At 38.0% G+C, this 15,285-nt stretch overlaps 1 protein-coding gene across 14 annotated transcripts in view; it reads right to left on the bottom strand.

Annotated features, from left to right (window-relative positions):
• Akap13 (A-kinase anchoring protein 13) overlaps positions 1-15,285 on the bottom strand; it is a 332,605-nt gene that overhangs the window by 110,087 nt on the left and 207,233 nt on the right. The window contains exon 1 of one of the 14 annotated variants that reach the window (XM_021264790.2): positions 6,529-7,246. The exons of the other annotated variants lie outside the window; for them this stretch is intronic. Coding sequence (XP_021120449.2) covers positions 6,529-6,609 — 81 coding nt within the window. The 5' untranslated portion in view covers positions 6,610-7,246. Of the gene's footprint in view, positions 1-6,528; positions 7,247-15,285 lie in introns of those variants that run through there. 14 annotated transcript variants of the gene reach the window in all.

Here is a 15,285-nt window from a genome sequence, read left to right as displayed (position 1 = left end):
CCAAGTCCACTGACAGAATGGATAAACAAAATGTGGCATATATTTAAAATAGAACATTATTTAGCCTTAAAAAAGAAAACTCTGACATATACTGGAATGCAGATGAACCTGGAATACATTTTGCTAAGTGAAGGATAAATATAGTATGATTCCACTCAAACAAGGTATCTAGGGTAGTTAAAATTAGAGAGAAAATAGTATGGTGCTTGCTAAGAACTAGGAGGAAGGAGGAAAGAGAAGTTACTGCTTACAGGAACAGAGTTTCAGTTTGGGAAGATAAAGTTCTAGATGTGTCTGGTGGTGATGGTAGATGCACTTATGCCACTGTATACCTGCAAAGTTTATACGTACTTTATCACAGTTTTTAAAACTACATGTACAGCAGTTAGAGAAATGCAAGTTTGAAGAAAAGTAGCCCACAAAGCCAGAATTAGTGCCAGTAATCTGAGCCAGATGCTACAAATCACGCCAATGCCATTAACCAGAGGACAAACTCCATACTGCACTGAGTGTGGAAAGAATGTCAAAATATGTATCAGCATTTTCAACCACATCCTTTGTAACAGCAATGCCAAGCACATCATGTTTGTATGTGAAGAATATTGTGCTCACAAGTCAGCTGCTTAAGAGATATAAACTGGATTACAAAACACCTCCCTCGTCTTCTACCCTATTTCAGAATCACTAATGTGGCAAATAAACTTGCTCTAGTCAGTCTTGGTTCTATTCATCAACGACTCCACAGTTTCTTACTCAGACAAACAAGGTAACTTGAAGGCTACATTATGTAGCCCCAGTAGAAACATTTTCAGACTGGTTCCTAAATGCCTGATACAATTCCAGGCCACATCCTCATACATGGAGACACATCTGTGCTGTATGAAATCAACAGTTATCGTATGTATTTTATTATAAGACTGATTTTCATGTTAGTCTCTTTTCCAAAATGTGATCTCTAAGATCAGGTTTTTCCACAATAATGGATAAGTTAGTTTCTTGAACTATTAACACTTCTGAGATTAGGTTTAAGAGATCCTGATCATCAGGAGAATTAGCAGATAGAAAAGGAAGAAACATCAGTGTCGGGCCTGCTAATAACTTGAATTTTAAGACAAAAATGAAGATGATAATGAGCCCCTCCCTCAAATCTTACAGATCATGTCTGTAAAGTCACTGAGCTATGAAGGAAACACAGGACTGGTAACTGAGTGAATGGGTAGAAGAGGGGAATAGTTCAAGATGATTCAGAAGTTCTTTATAGCAAGTTAACTAGAAATGTGAAAACCATTTTAAATATTAAATGTCTATATGATTTGGAAAGAGAAATCAACAAAACATACTTTTTGGTCGTGACTAGAGCTATGATTCTTAGTTAAAAAACAAATTTAGTCACTGGTTTTTCTGTGCCCATAGTATTGCAATAACACCCAACTCATGGACACCACAGGTACTCAGCATCCAAAGTTCTGGTGAGTTGCAATGTATACAGAACACAGGATGATGAAAGTTACCTCAGAAGAAATGTCAGACCTATTTGGGTAGCTTTTTCATACCTGTCACAAAGCCTAAGGACCTCTCATGATGACTATACAGTACACCCACAATGTGTTCCCAACAGTCTGAAAATAGAGCAGTACGTATTTTCACTGGAGAGGAAAATGGCTCTGGAAAATTTCTGGCAATGTTTCTGCTACTGTTTATATCTGAACATCCTAATAATACAGCTCATGGTTACACCCAGCCTTCCCATCCACTGCCTGTATTTACTTCCTTTGCATCTGTCTCAGGAGATCCAGCCAAAGTAACAAAAGGAAGCAAAAACTCACCATCCGGCCATGGAAGCCAACAGTTGAGTCAAAGTCTTTTCAGGGAGTCAGACTGTAACAGACCAGATATGCCTGGTTGTCTCAAATTCTTCACCCCCTTGTATCTTTTTGCTTTGCTGCAATGTAGTGGCAAGCTTTAAAGGATGTGTATTTTTCGTGGTTTTTTTTTTTTTCTTTTTGGTACCAGGGATCCAACTCGGTCCCTGCGCTTGCACAGCAGGCGGCGGAAACCACTGAGCTAAATCCGTGGCCCGAGGACGTGTATTTTTCTGGGAAGTGACACTAGAGTTAAAGATGAACGTTCCCTTCTGCGCATTAGCAAATGAGGCTCTGTGTCCCAGGCACCAGGGATGGGGACGGACTGTCCTCTGTAAATAATTTCATTTAATGTACACAAAGTACTGTTGCAAACCTTTTACTCATTCAGATAACATTCCCAATTACTAACTACAATAAATGCCTTTAATAAATCATCAGAAAAATGAAGAATCATGTTACTAATACAGAGTACCCCCCCAAGTATCCAAAGTTATAAAATTAGTAAAACAGAAGTGCCTCCTGGCTAAAATCAGGGTAAATCAGCAGTTAATCTCAGATTAGCAAATTTAGTCAAATACTGCGGACTCCGTTTCTTTTGGTAGACTAGTTTTTCTGAGATCTGTGGTGCTCTAGGAAAGCTTGCTTATCCTAAGATGAAGTTTAGCCCCTGAAAGTCATCTGTCACCAACATGTGAAGTCAGCGCTGGCTTTTTGAAGGACGATGGGAAAACTGGGAGTGTTAGTACCCATAGGCCCTGCCAACAATCAGAATTCTTCCATATTCCATTTTTAGCATATGATTCATAGTTACCAACCACTTACAAGTTAGAAGCCATGTATGTACCCAGAAAAATGAACCAAGGGAATATCATACACAGAGGAAGAGGAATGTTCATGTATATACTGGGGTGAGGAAGGCATGGTTCAATCCACTGTACTGAGGAAAAAAATAAAAAAGGAGCTTCCATGAAATTAGCTATACTGTACTGACAAATGATGTAGATCAGAACACAGAATAAGCCAAAGAAAGCATAGGTACGTAACAGAGAATGTGATTCTGAAGCTAATTAACAGTGAATTATTGGGGCCAGGGATTTAGCTCAGTGGTTCTGGTGCCTGCCTCGCAAGCGCAAGGTCCCGAGTTCGATCCCTGGTACAAAAAAAAAAATCCAGTGAATTATTAGGATGTCAGTGGGAGGTACTGGAATTGTAAATGTGGGATATCAAAGTAAGAGGCTCACAGTCAAATTTTGTGATTAGTGCTGTATTTCAACTATGTGTTCTTCTATAAAACTTATCAGTACATTAAACACAACTTATGAAATATGAAATTTATGAATCCATACTTATACATCCTAATTTATTCAATCAAATATTTATTGAGTTTTAATATGATTTAAATATATTGTTCTGAATTCTTAGGTATATTAATAGAAAATGACAAATTACTTTCCACAGAAAAGTACAACTTGTATATAAGAGTGGAGTAAGAAGACACGTGATCATCTGCAAATTTAAATGGCATACTGCACTCAATGTAGCTATGTTTCAGGAAACTAACAGAAGACATTGAAATTAAAATAATTCAAAAAATTAATTGGAGCACACTATTGAATGATTAAAACAGAAAAAGGAATCAAAAGAACTGTGTGGGGGAAATGTGACAAAATGAACTTATATGCTGTCATATACTTGTCCCAAGTTAACAAAAGAAATTCCCATTCTTGAGAAATAATAAAGATAACTTCTAAAACTTCTTCCAATATCAAACAGTCTACGACAGAAAAAGAATATATATGTGTATATAGAGAAAAGCTGGTATACATACTCCTGTAATAAAAGGACCAGTAAACTCTAAGAAGAGGCCAAGAACAGCGAGAAAAAGCATGGACCCTGACAACAGTCTGACCTGGGATTGTATCCTATTGCTGATTATGTGTGAGTTCTGAAACACTGTGAAAATCCCTGGCTATGCAAATGTGTTTTGTGTCTATAAAATGAGGCAAAGGTTGGGAATGTAAACATTCGATGCCCATGTCTCCTGTCCATTTCCTTCTTCCCATTGCAGACCACAGCCACAACTGAGAGCACCTGGTCAACTGTAATGACAGCCCTGCCAGAATGATCCTTTAAAAACACACTGACAAGGGCCAGGGATTTAGTTCAGTGGTGCCGCCACTTGGGTTTGCAAGTGCAAGGTCCAGAGTTCAATCCTCGGTACCCACCCCCCCTAAAAAAACAACCAAAAACAAACAAAAAAACACTGACAAGCAAGGGATCTTTGCCATGGCTCTCAGCCTCCTGTTTTTTTGGCCCAACTATAGCTCTTTTCACACTATTCTTCATTTACTACTCAATGTTTTCCTGTCAGTTCCTTCCTTCCCCCAGGGCCTGTATTTGCTTTCCATTCTCTCTATAATACATTCTCTTGGTATAGCTGGTATCTTTTCATCTTCTGTAGATCAGCTTCTTTAAAGGGCACCTCAGAAATAGACAGTATAAGGACTATTCTATCTAATTCTTTTCATTATTCCCTTTACAGTGCCCTTGTTTCTGTCAACTCACTTCAAACAGTTTGTACTTATTATTATTTTTGGGGGGTACCGGGGATCGAACTTGGGACCTTGCACTTTAGAGGCAGGCGTGGTGCCACTGAGCTAAATCCCCCGGCCCTGTACTTACTTGTTTTTTTCACTGATTATCTGTATTTAAGCAGCAAGAGGATATAGACTATAGCCCTTAGACTTAATACCATTTCTGCCATTCAATTATATATATTTTAATGTTCAGGACTCAATGATGTTTTCTTATCTCCAAGGCAGAGTAACTAACACCAAAAGTGTCTGTATCATTTAAAACTAGAAACAAGGTGGGCCAGGGATTTAGCTCAGTAGTTCCACCACCTGCCTCGCAAGTTGAAGGACCCGAGTTCAATACCAGGTACCAAAAAACCCCCAAAAAACCAAACAACTAGAAACAAGGTGTTTTCAGGACTTCGAGTATTTATTTGTAATAAATTACCATTTCCTGAGAAATGTAGTTTGCCCTGAAAAATCTTTCACTGTGTAATGGGCATAAATAAAAGAATACAAACATATTTATTAACTGTAGGTTTGTTAAAAATCATCTTTGTCATTCAGGTTCTTCATATTCCTCACAACAAGAGAACCTTCAAGTTCTTCATCTAAAAATGGAGTAGTCACTGCTTGACAAGTCTCAATGAAATAATGTGTATAAAAGAGCTTAAAATATAAAATAGCATTTCTAGAAGTCAATGAGCCTGTGCTGATTTAGTTCCATTATAAAGGCTTTCATGATCAGCTAGATGGCAGAATGGTACATATTTTAGCAGTATTTTAAATGTACAATATTCCTTGTGACATGCAGAAAGATATATATATACATTCACACACCTTGAAATTGTAAGGCATCAAACAAATAAAGGTTTTTAAAACTAGGCTCTCTTACATACATTATATTAGGACGAAAGCTTAAAAATATGCTGTTGTCTTTATTGAGAAAACACATTTCAGCCAAATTAACAAGCATAATCTTAGGACAAGTTCAAAACACCAAGTTAGCAACTGCTGTTAGCCTAGGCCAGGCCAATCAAACACCTGAGAGAGATTATGGAGGGACAGGAACAGTGCTCTACCACAAATCACACCTCCTCTACCCAGTGCCTCACCCAACATATTTCATCAGCTTTTAAGTCTGGCCTTCTAAGCCCATTTCATACCCTTGCTCCTCCAAAGAAAACAACGGAGGAGTCACAAGTTATAAAGTGAACTGATAAATCAAAATAGCTCCAGCATTTCCTCCATCAGGACAACAGGTTACCACTTGGTCTAAAATCTCTCCGTTTTCCCTCCACAACCTCGCAAGTGCAGTTACTGAGGTTCTTTTGGCACCCACGCAGCACTTGGTTGGCTTCCAACTTTCCCTGCGTTTGCCAGAGGAACTGCTAAACTTCTAAAAAGTGCTCTTCGAGTTGTCCAACATTCCCAGACTCCCATCTTACCAGCTAGAGTCTTTACTAAATTTAGATTCAAGGAGGCCTTCTGTGAGCAATTAACTGTCCAGAGTTTCCATTCCCATTCTGCTAAGACACCAGTATCACTAATGCTGAGAAAACAAATACAGCTGTCAACAGAGTCTGAAGGCACATCAGAAAAGCAGTCAGACTAAGCCAGAAATAAATGTGGTTGAAGACTGAGCAACAGAATAACATAGAAAAGATGCAGACAGATGACAGAAAGTCCAAGAGATGGAGGCAGAGAGACAGAAACTGACAGAGAGAAATCCAAACAAAGTAGAATGGGGGCAGGAATGACAGAGACACAATGACAGGGGCATCCCAAGAAAGAATGACTCTGAAGGTGAATTTTCTCCTTGGTGATCATTCAGAAGTATGAGGTTCTCCTCATTATATAAGAATTCATTTAACAGCAAGTAAACTACATTTCAATGCAGATTCTCTAACATCAACTGTTTCTGTTCAGACATTACTTTAAAAACCTTAAATTACCTCCCCACCCAGTACTGCTGGCACAGGCTTTCTCAGTCTTCCTGTCAGTATGGAAGGCAAGGGACAATGCCACTGGATTCAAAGAGAAAACAGCCGGGAGAGGGTTAGAGTGTATGAGACATTGTTCCCTCTTACCTTCAGCAATACCACATCCACATTCCTGTCCACCTTGGAGATGTCACATAGGCTGTAGCGCCTCTTATGCCGTTCATACATCTTGCCCAGATGTAGAAAAAAGACAAACTGCTGGAAGTATACCCACTGTTAACTGAGGACCAGTGTGCTCATGAAAGTCCGGAGTTTTGGATTTCTCACCGTGGGTGGAAGGAGATCTTTGCCTTCTAGCTGCTTCTATACAGAAAATTCTCAAAGGGTCAAAAATCAAATGTAAAAGAAACTGAAAAGAATCTAATTCCTTGAACTAAGAACTTTCTGGCAACTTCAGAGCACTGACATAAGGAATTTATAATTCATAATATAAACAACAAACACCTGTAGATCTCCGTTGTGTATATCTTGATGCAAAGAGAGGCACACGCCATTTCCATAACTGGCAGTAGGGACAGTAGAAAAATTCAGAATGAACTGGTTAAGCATAGCGGGTGACTCACGTGGAGAAAAAAAATCCAAAGCAGATAATAAAAATCCAGCATGTACTTTACGGGGGGTGGTGGGGGTTTTGGTTGATTTTTTCTCAAATGGATGTGAGAAAATTCATTAAACTGTTCTTCCTTAAAACAACAATGGCAGAGAAAAATCAACTTATGAAAAAAATAGAAGCTATAGATGCTTTTCAAAGTAATGAGTCTTCATTCAGTCTGTTTCTTGCTCACAAGGCAGCAGGGCTTGGTTTTAAGTAGAAAATATCTAAGGACAGCAGTGTAAAAAGCAAAAAGACCACTCCTTCTCTCCCTCCCTCAGGCGTCAGCCCTTCCCTGCCCAAGCCTCCTCCCCTCTTTTTCTTCTCTCTCAAGAACGTCACTACTTGCCCTTTCAGCTCTGCACTGGCAGCCTTGGGGGTTTGAAAACCTAATTGCAGTGGTGGGAACATGATTCATCTACAGACCAAGAGGAGAAAAACAAGGCTTCCTTTTCCAACCCGCTTCCTCTTGCTCCTCCTCCTCCTCACATCTCCTATGAAAAAGGCTCTGTCGGGCATTACAAGATGCAACTTGAGTCCTTTGATGCCAGGGTAGTATGCTAATAAAGATGTGGGGGTGGTGACATCCTAAATACCACAAATCTGTATAACAGACTTATCTATACCAGGAAGTACAGAGTATACATTGCATCTGCCTGCCAAAGGCAAGCCAATGATTTAATATGAGAAAAATGTTAGCCAAATATTTCAGTTATGTCTCCAGAACCCAGAAATGGCTATAAAACTGTCTGGCAAGGTTTAAAAATTATCAGAAGTGTTTTTTTTTTGTTTTGCAGCGGCGGGGGGTGTGTGTGCGTGCAGATAGAGGAACTTTTAAAAAAGAGAAAGGAAATGGAATTAATGGGTACATATCTTAATATTTCTGTGAATAAGAGGCACCTGGCTGGGACTTCTTCCCCCTTCAATGCTTTCATTCACATTAACTGGGGCTTGTATGTGGCTGTTACTTCATCTGCCTGTTTTTCTACTATGCCAGACCTTTCCAGCTGTCACCCTACCCAGTATCATAGGAACAGACCTATTCTAGACTGCATTCACTCAGATTAGATATTCTCTTACTTGGTCTGTAAATGAGTTGAAAGGGAAAAGGAGGAGGAGGAAGAACAGAGGGAAGCAAAAAATAGGAAAGAGTGCAGAAAGAAAGGAAAAAAAAAAAAAAAGAAGAGAAACTCAGAAGTATTCTCTTTCCAGGAGGAGCTGGCATATATTTTCCTTGAGTTGGCCAGAATAGTCCTTAAGTAGACCTGGAAAGTATGAATGCAGGGCTTCAACTACTAGGACAGAAAACAAGAAAAGATTTAATATTTAGTGTTGATATTGTAACCAAAAATGATTTTAAGGTTTTAAAGAAGGTATGAAAGGGTACAGAAGGTCTGATGAGTCACCATTTCCTCCAGTCAGGCATGTAAGTTACTAATTTGCTTAAGTGAGAAAAATACAGCAAAACCAGCTAAGAATGCAAGCATTTTCCCATCTATCAGTGCACCACAGTCTCAGCTATATTCATCTCCAAACCTCTTAAGTGTCCCCACTGCTCATCAGCACACAGAAGGCACAAAGGTGGATGACATCCCCTTTTCCTGAGTGCTCCCCGACCTGTGAGTCTTGACTCTGTAAAGTTATCAATGTGTACACTGGAACAGATATTGCTTTTCAGAGGAGACATTACCAAACGGCAGGCAAGACAATTAGAAAGGTTAAAAAGTTGTAAATAAAATTTTTGCTCAGGCTTGGTAAGATCATGGAAATATGGCCAAAGATTTATAAATACTTATGAACTATGTGGCCTAGAACAAAGACTGAAAATCCTGTAGGGTTTAGTACATCAATTTTCCTATCAGCTTTTACCAAGTTGTAATTTAGAACTCTCCCTTCTCCCCATATGAACAGAAATCGGCCTCCCCCTGCTCTCAATAATGGTTTGTTCCTCCCTGCCGCTCCCTTTTCTATTAATTAGAATCAAATGTTTCCTGCTTCCAAGGTTCCCAGGCATCCCTCTAGGGATCAGAGATTTTTTAAATGACTATAAAGTTTTTCCATCCCAATCCCATCTAACTAGTGACTTAAGTATAGATACTCTGTATCAATTTAACAGATACCTTGTGCCTTGCAGTAGAGACAAACATAAGAAATAAATAAGGGCTCTGTCATCAAGGAAATTTACATAATTAGAGAGAATTTTGTTTCAGAATAATATTATTTTATGAACTGGCCCAGTCTGTTATTTGAGAGACATGGATTAACAACCCTTTAAAAAATTTTCTGATTATTGGCTTTGTGCTGCAAGCTGGAAATTTAGATTTTCTAACCTTTCAAACACATAAACATATTAAAAAGACAATGTAAATTGTCTTTACATATTCTGTTCCTTCTTGGAAAACAAATGTTCAGGGTGGGGAAAAGAGTCTGTTTTGTTTTCCCCTCTAGATCTGTTCAGCGCTTCCCAACAGAAGACAGAATTTGTAGTCCTGTGCTTTTGCTGCTGATGTGACAATTCCAAGTTTTTATCAAAAACATCTGGAACTGTTGAACAGTTACTGTGTTAGCATTTTGAAACACAGTAACCAATCATTTCATATCTAAACCAGAGCTGAGAGTTATGAATTTAAAGGAGGTTTTGAGTATATTTCTCCTTTCCTTTAATTCTGGGTACTGGCAGTAAAATATGTTGATTATTTATGAGCACTACAACAGTAATTGTTTACATTAATCTACCTCTCTCTGCTCTGTACCCACTATCCAGCCTCCATCTTTAGCAGAGTACCAAGTTCTTTAAGAGAAATCATCAGTACTGTCTGAGAAAAAGTATAAACATATTTTTATGTCTTAATTTAGCTATAGCATTTAAACTTTCTTTTGATGTATTTAATTACAAGATCTAACACCTTATTCAAACTGTTTACATGTTCTTATGGGTCTGCATTCATTGTGCGGTTTCTTCAGTTTTAGTTTGGGCAGAAACACAAGTCCAAGAACAAAGCTTCTGAATTCAGACACTACCTCGTGGCCATGACAACATCCAGAGGATGAGTGAATGAGGGGGGTGCGTGGTAATATACGAAATATTTTTCCTGAAATCCCAAATTAATATGACGTAGCAGCATGTAACTGGAGACTGGCTTAATAACCCACTGATGATCAATTTAGTCTCTGCAGGGAACACAGGTACTTAAGTGGAAAATCAAGGGTTCTTTCATTTCCTCGGCTTGCCTCTCCTCCCTCCCTGCCTTTCTCTCCTCCCTCCTTCCCTCCCTCTCCCTCTCAGCAAAGACTCTGGGCTAGGCTTCCAGGATGGAAAAATGAGAGCGAGAGGGGCTGAATGCTGGATAACTGAAGTTCCTTCTAGCTCTTACATACTGTCAGTCTGACACTAAGAGATCTTTATCATTTGTTATATAGCTTATAAGAATGTAAGTGGACTCAGAGGAGAAAGAAAAAGAAACAGACATTCTCTTAAAATTTGGAAGACAATTATAGAAATCATTTTTGTTGCATGTATTTTTGACATCCACTTTTCACATGAAACGGGAAGGAAGAGTTTTGTCATGATGAACAATTTTGATTAATCTCTGACCTCATTAACTTAAAAACAGTGAGTCATCCAGCATTACACATTTGTTGTAGCAAAATTTATTAGAATACAGACCAGACAACTGGGTCTCCACTTGAGTAACTTCTGTCTGCTTAGAACAACAGACTGCTTCAAATAAGATGTATGAATAGACAGGATAAAGAAGATAATTATTTACAATGACTGCAAGCAAAAGGCATTGTTTTCATCTAGAATAACTGGTCTAGGAGAGAGAGGTCTATTCTTCCCTCTTAGAATTTCACTGGCTCACAGATACGAAGGTTCAAAGATGGGAAGAAGAGTACAGGAAATGAGGAAATTAATAGCAGGCAGTAGGCAAGCTGCACCTTTGTTCTAACACTTTATTGCCTTTAGAAGAAACCACAAAACAATTTGGCTGAAAGCAAATGATTTGACAGCAAAGCAACAAAATAACAAAAGAAATTAAGATGGAAGAATGTAAGAAAAATTCTCATCACAAATGTATATTCTGTATCAAAAATAAATCTCACAGGGGCCAGGGATTTAGCTCAGTGGTTTCAACACCTGCTGTACAAGCGCAAGGACCTGAGTTCGATCCCTGGTTCCAAAAAACCCCCCCAAAACCCAAAAACTCATAGAACAAACCAATGATAAATTTTACTAAAATTACCAAAAGCTTTATGAAATAAAAGCAGAAGAGGGAAAAAATGTAGATGGCAGAATCATTATTTCAATTAGAAAATTAGTGAAAGACTTTAGCTCAATCTCTAGAACAGGTATTCTTGAGTGAGATTTATTAATAACATTCATGGAGTATCTTGTGTCAGGTGCTTCACATATACAATTTCATTTATTCCTCATAAAGAGCTAACAGGTATTGGGGGTGGTGGCACACATGTGTAGTCCTAGATACTGTACTTGGGATGCTGAGGCAGGAGGATTACTTGAATCCAGGAGTTTGAGGTCACCCCGGGGTAACATAGTTAGACTTGGTCTCAAATGATAAAAAGAGCGATGTGGTGGAATACTACTGTTGACAGATGAGAAGTAGCATCCAGTTTAAATCAGTTGTACAAGGTCACATAGGTAATAAAATTTGCATGAAACTCAGATCTGTACATCTTCTTGCTTTCTAGCACACACTATCTTGTCATTTGAAAAACACCCTCCCCAAATTATAAGAAATGAAACTAAAATAGAGAAAATGAGCTAAAATCAGGGGAAGAAAATTTAACAGTTCACTACTCTTCAATATTCTTACATTTGATTTTATATAATGCCAAAAAATAAGAACAATGAAACAAATGATTCCTCATTTTACAAAGTACAAGGTAGAAAGTATGCCACTGCATTAAATAGTCTCAGATTCTCTACCAACATTTTAATACATTTTCGTTTTTAAAGTTTCCCACCACAGTAGTTCCTTAGCAAAACGCAGAATGAATATACCTAACACAAAGACCTTAGGGTCCTGATTACTGTTAACCATGTATTCCTTAGAATGAATGGTTATACTGATCCTTGTTCTTCCCTTTGCAACAAATATGTTATTTCTTACAGCAGCATCTCAGATATTGGAAGATACCCATCATGACTCACCACTATCCTCAAAGCTTCTCTTCTGAACAACGACTCCCCACACTGCACCTCAGGCAACAGGACATCTGATTAAGCACTCTCTATTAGTGTCCTTGTGACTGTGGAAGCTCAAAATAAAGTCTTCTAAAATGAGGCACACTGGACTGATTAAGATCAAATTGATTTTAACAAAAATACCACATCACTAGAAGGAAAAGTTTGTGAAATAAGCTCACTTCCCCATATCTTTTTTGGTTTGACCTGTTTCAAAGTAGGTCTTCCCCGTGCTATAATCTTTTGATTTTACTTCAAATTCTACATCCTTCTAAACTCACTTAATTTACCATTTTAGCTTTAAAGGGGTATCAAATCTAGATTCTGTCACTAAAGAAACAGCTGTTCCTTCAAACCCCAATTCATCTGTCAACTTGAAAAGCAATGCTAACCATGGAACCTAGAGGTGTGCCACGAAGAGCCTCCTCTGGAAGGTCAGCAACTCATCCATCAACAATGTGCTCCTGATAAAGTGCTGTTCCATTAGTCACAATGCCAACTGAAACCTGAATCACATTTCCTCATCTTCTACACAATATGAAACAATAAAATTTCCTGCTGAAATTAATACACACTAGAGGTCTATAGTGTTAGTCTATTCAATGTATCTAGTAACCTTATGAGAAAGGGAAATAAGACACTACTCATGCAGCGCACTATGTGACAACCATTTCTCTATGTGGTCATGAAGTCTATCTGAAACCAGATTCCAAAGACTACAATATGTGATCAACTATAAACCATGCTTACTGTTATGTTTAATCTTCCAGCAGCACTTAGTATGATCACAGAGTTATCACATAAGATAGTGCAGCCCTGACAGATGAAACAAAACTCTAAGTTTTTTCTTTATAATAGTACAAAGAATTTCTTCTCATGTGTAGAAATCTTACTAACTTCCTGAAGCTTATTAGGTGCAAACTTTTGAGTAAAATAACCAGAAATAGTATCCCTTCCCTCCCCCCAACATACTAAAGGTAAAAAGGACATGCTCTTCCTACATTTAAAAATTCTTATATAATTAATTATGCTATACCAATTAGTCAATTCAAATGAATTTATATCATCCTACTGTTTTTTCCCCAGAGTCTGTATAAGCATTTATAAACCAGAAAGAGGAACACTAATTATAAAACTGTTATAGAAGCTGGGTAAGAAATGATAGTAGCTTGAGTTTAGGTGCTAAGAGTGGAGAAGTAAAAAACTGACGGTTCACAGACATTTAACATTAATAAGCTATCGGGGCCTGGAGGTTAAGAGGATAAAAAAAAAAAAGAAATGTGATTGAGTAGGTTTCTGCCCTAGGTGTCTAATTAAAAAGTGGAATGGAGCACAAGTATGTGCCAGCAACAGATGCAATGACAAGTTCAGGTTTAGACACAGTAAATCTGAAGTATTTCAGAGATATCTCAAGTGCAGGTATGGTAAGCAAATGAATAAATATGCATGTATAGAACTCAGGAGAATGGCTGAGAATTAGGCATATGGGTGTGGAAATCAACACATAAATGTGATATTAAGTATTTCAAAGAAATAATGGTAACTGTGCCACATGCAGTGAAAAAAAATCAAGCAAAGAGATACGGATTTTGCTATGCAACTATTTCACAGATCTGTAGAGTAATTCTAGTGTAGTTATAGGATAATAAATGCTGGAATTAAATATTCTACCATTTCACAGGTAAAAATTTAAGTTTTGCCTCTCAGAAAGAATATACTCAACTCTTTTTGGTTTTTTTTGTTTGCTTGTTTGTTTTGGTACTGGGGATTGAACTCGGGTCCTTGTGCCTGTACAGCAGACGCCAAAACCACTGAGCTAAATCCCCAGCCCTCTTCTTGTTTTCCTTTGGTTATTTTTCTGTTTAGAAAAAGTATGTTCGGTGACTCTCTATGTAATGAATGCTAAAGGACTGCTAACACAGTAATAAACATTTTACATTTCAGAATTCAATAAAGCATTACTGGAGAAAAAGATCCCTAAACATGAAGTGACGTCTTGCAACACGCATGCCTGACCTTTAGATTCTTTCAGTGAGATCCTGTCCACAGAGACCAAAGATAACACAAGTGCACATACTTGCTGGAAATACGGGCAAATGTTTCATACTAGCTAGAGTAGGGAAGCAGGGTGAACAAAGAGCATTTTGGCAACAAAATGGAAAATGAAAGAAAGCGCCAAGCAGAAAGAAACTCCCTTTCCATATGATCATCTATGAAAATAATAAATTTTATTTTATAAAACAATGGCAATGAGGTAAAAGGAAACAATGTTGACATTTACTGACCAGAATTTCCTAATGAGATTTTGTCATTGCCACATGGCATGGTCAATTAGTAGCAAACTAATGAATATTAGCCACATTTATTTATCCATTAATGTAAGTGTTCGCTGTAGATAAGGTGCTCCATAAGGTGCCATTAAGAGTTACAAAAATCCATGACACATTTCTGAGTTCTCAAGAAAAACACAGTAATGGCAATTGTACAAAACACAAATATAAGACAGCAAAGGTGGGTAATACAGATAAAATATAGAATTTTACCAAAATTAATGAGGATCTCTGACTAAAGTGAGTAGGCAAAAAAGTCTCATAAAGATAATTTAACATAAAGGGAGGGAAAGAGAGAAAATGGGGAGGAGGCAGGTATATTACCAAGAGTATGAATGAAGCTACAGATGAATGAAGGTACAGATGCCACATGTAAGAAAGGACTAGCAAGATGCCAAGTTACGTGTATCAGACTCACACTAGGTAGTGCTATGACATTAGAATGGGAAAGCACTAACAGCTCAGATTATGGAAGCCTATGGTGTCATACCAAAAAGTATAGATCCCATTCAGAAGCAACTGGAAGACAATGAAAACAGCTGGGCAGAGAATCGACAGTAATGGTGCTGTAACTCAGGAAGAACACAAAAGTCTTCGCTTGATCTTAGCCAAAAGGCTGAGAAGTAATTTTATTTTTGTGGTACCGGGGATCAAACTCAGACCTTGTGCTTGCCAGGCAGGCGTGGTGCCACTGAGCTATATCCCAGGCCTGAGAA

The sequence above is a fragment of the Heterocephalus glaber genome, unplaced genomic scaffold, assembly GCF_053883595.1.
Source record: "Heterocephalus glaber isolate CG9 unplaced genomic scaffold, H.glaber_assembly_v1.0 deba00001531, whole genome shotgun sequence".
NCBI lineage: Eukaryota > Metazoa > Chordata > Mammalia > Rodentia > Bathyergidae > Heterocephalus > Heterocephalus glaber.
The sequence above is the reverse complement of the archived record's forward strand: the minus strand, read 5'-3'. Positions and strand labels throughout refer to the sequence as shown.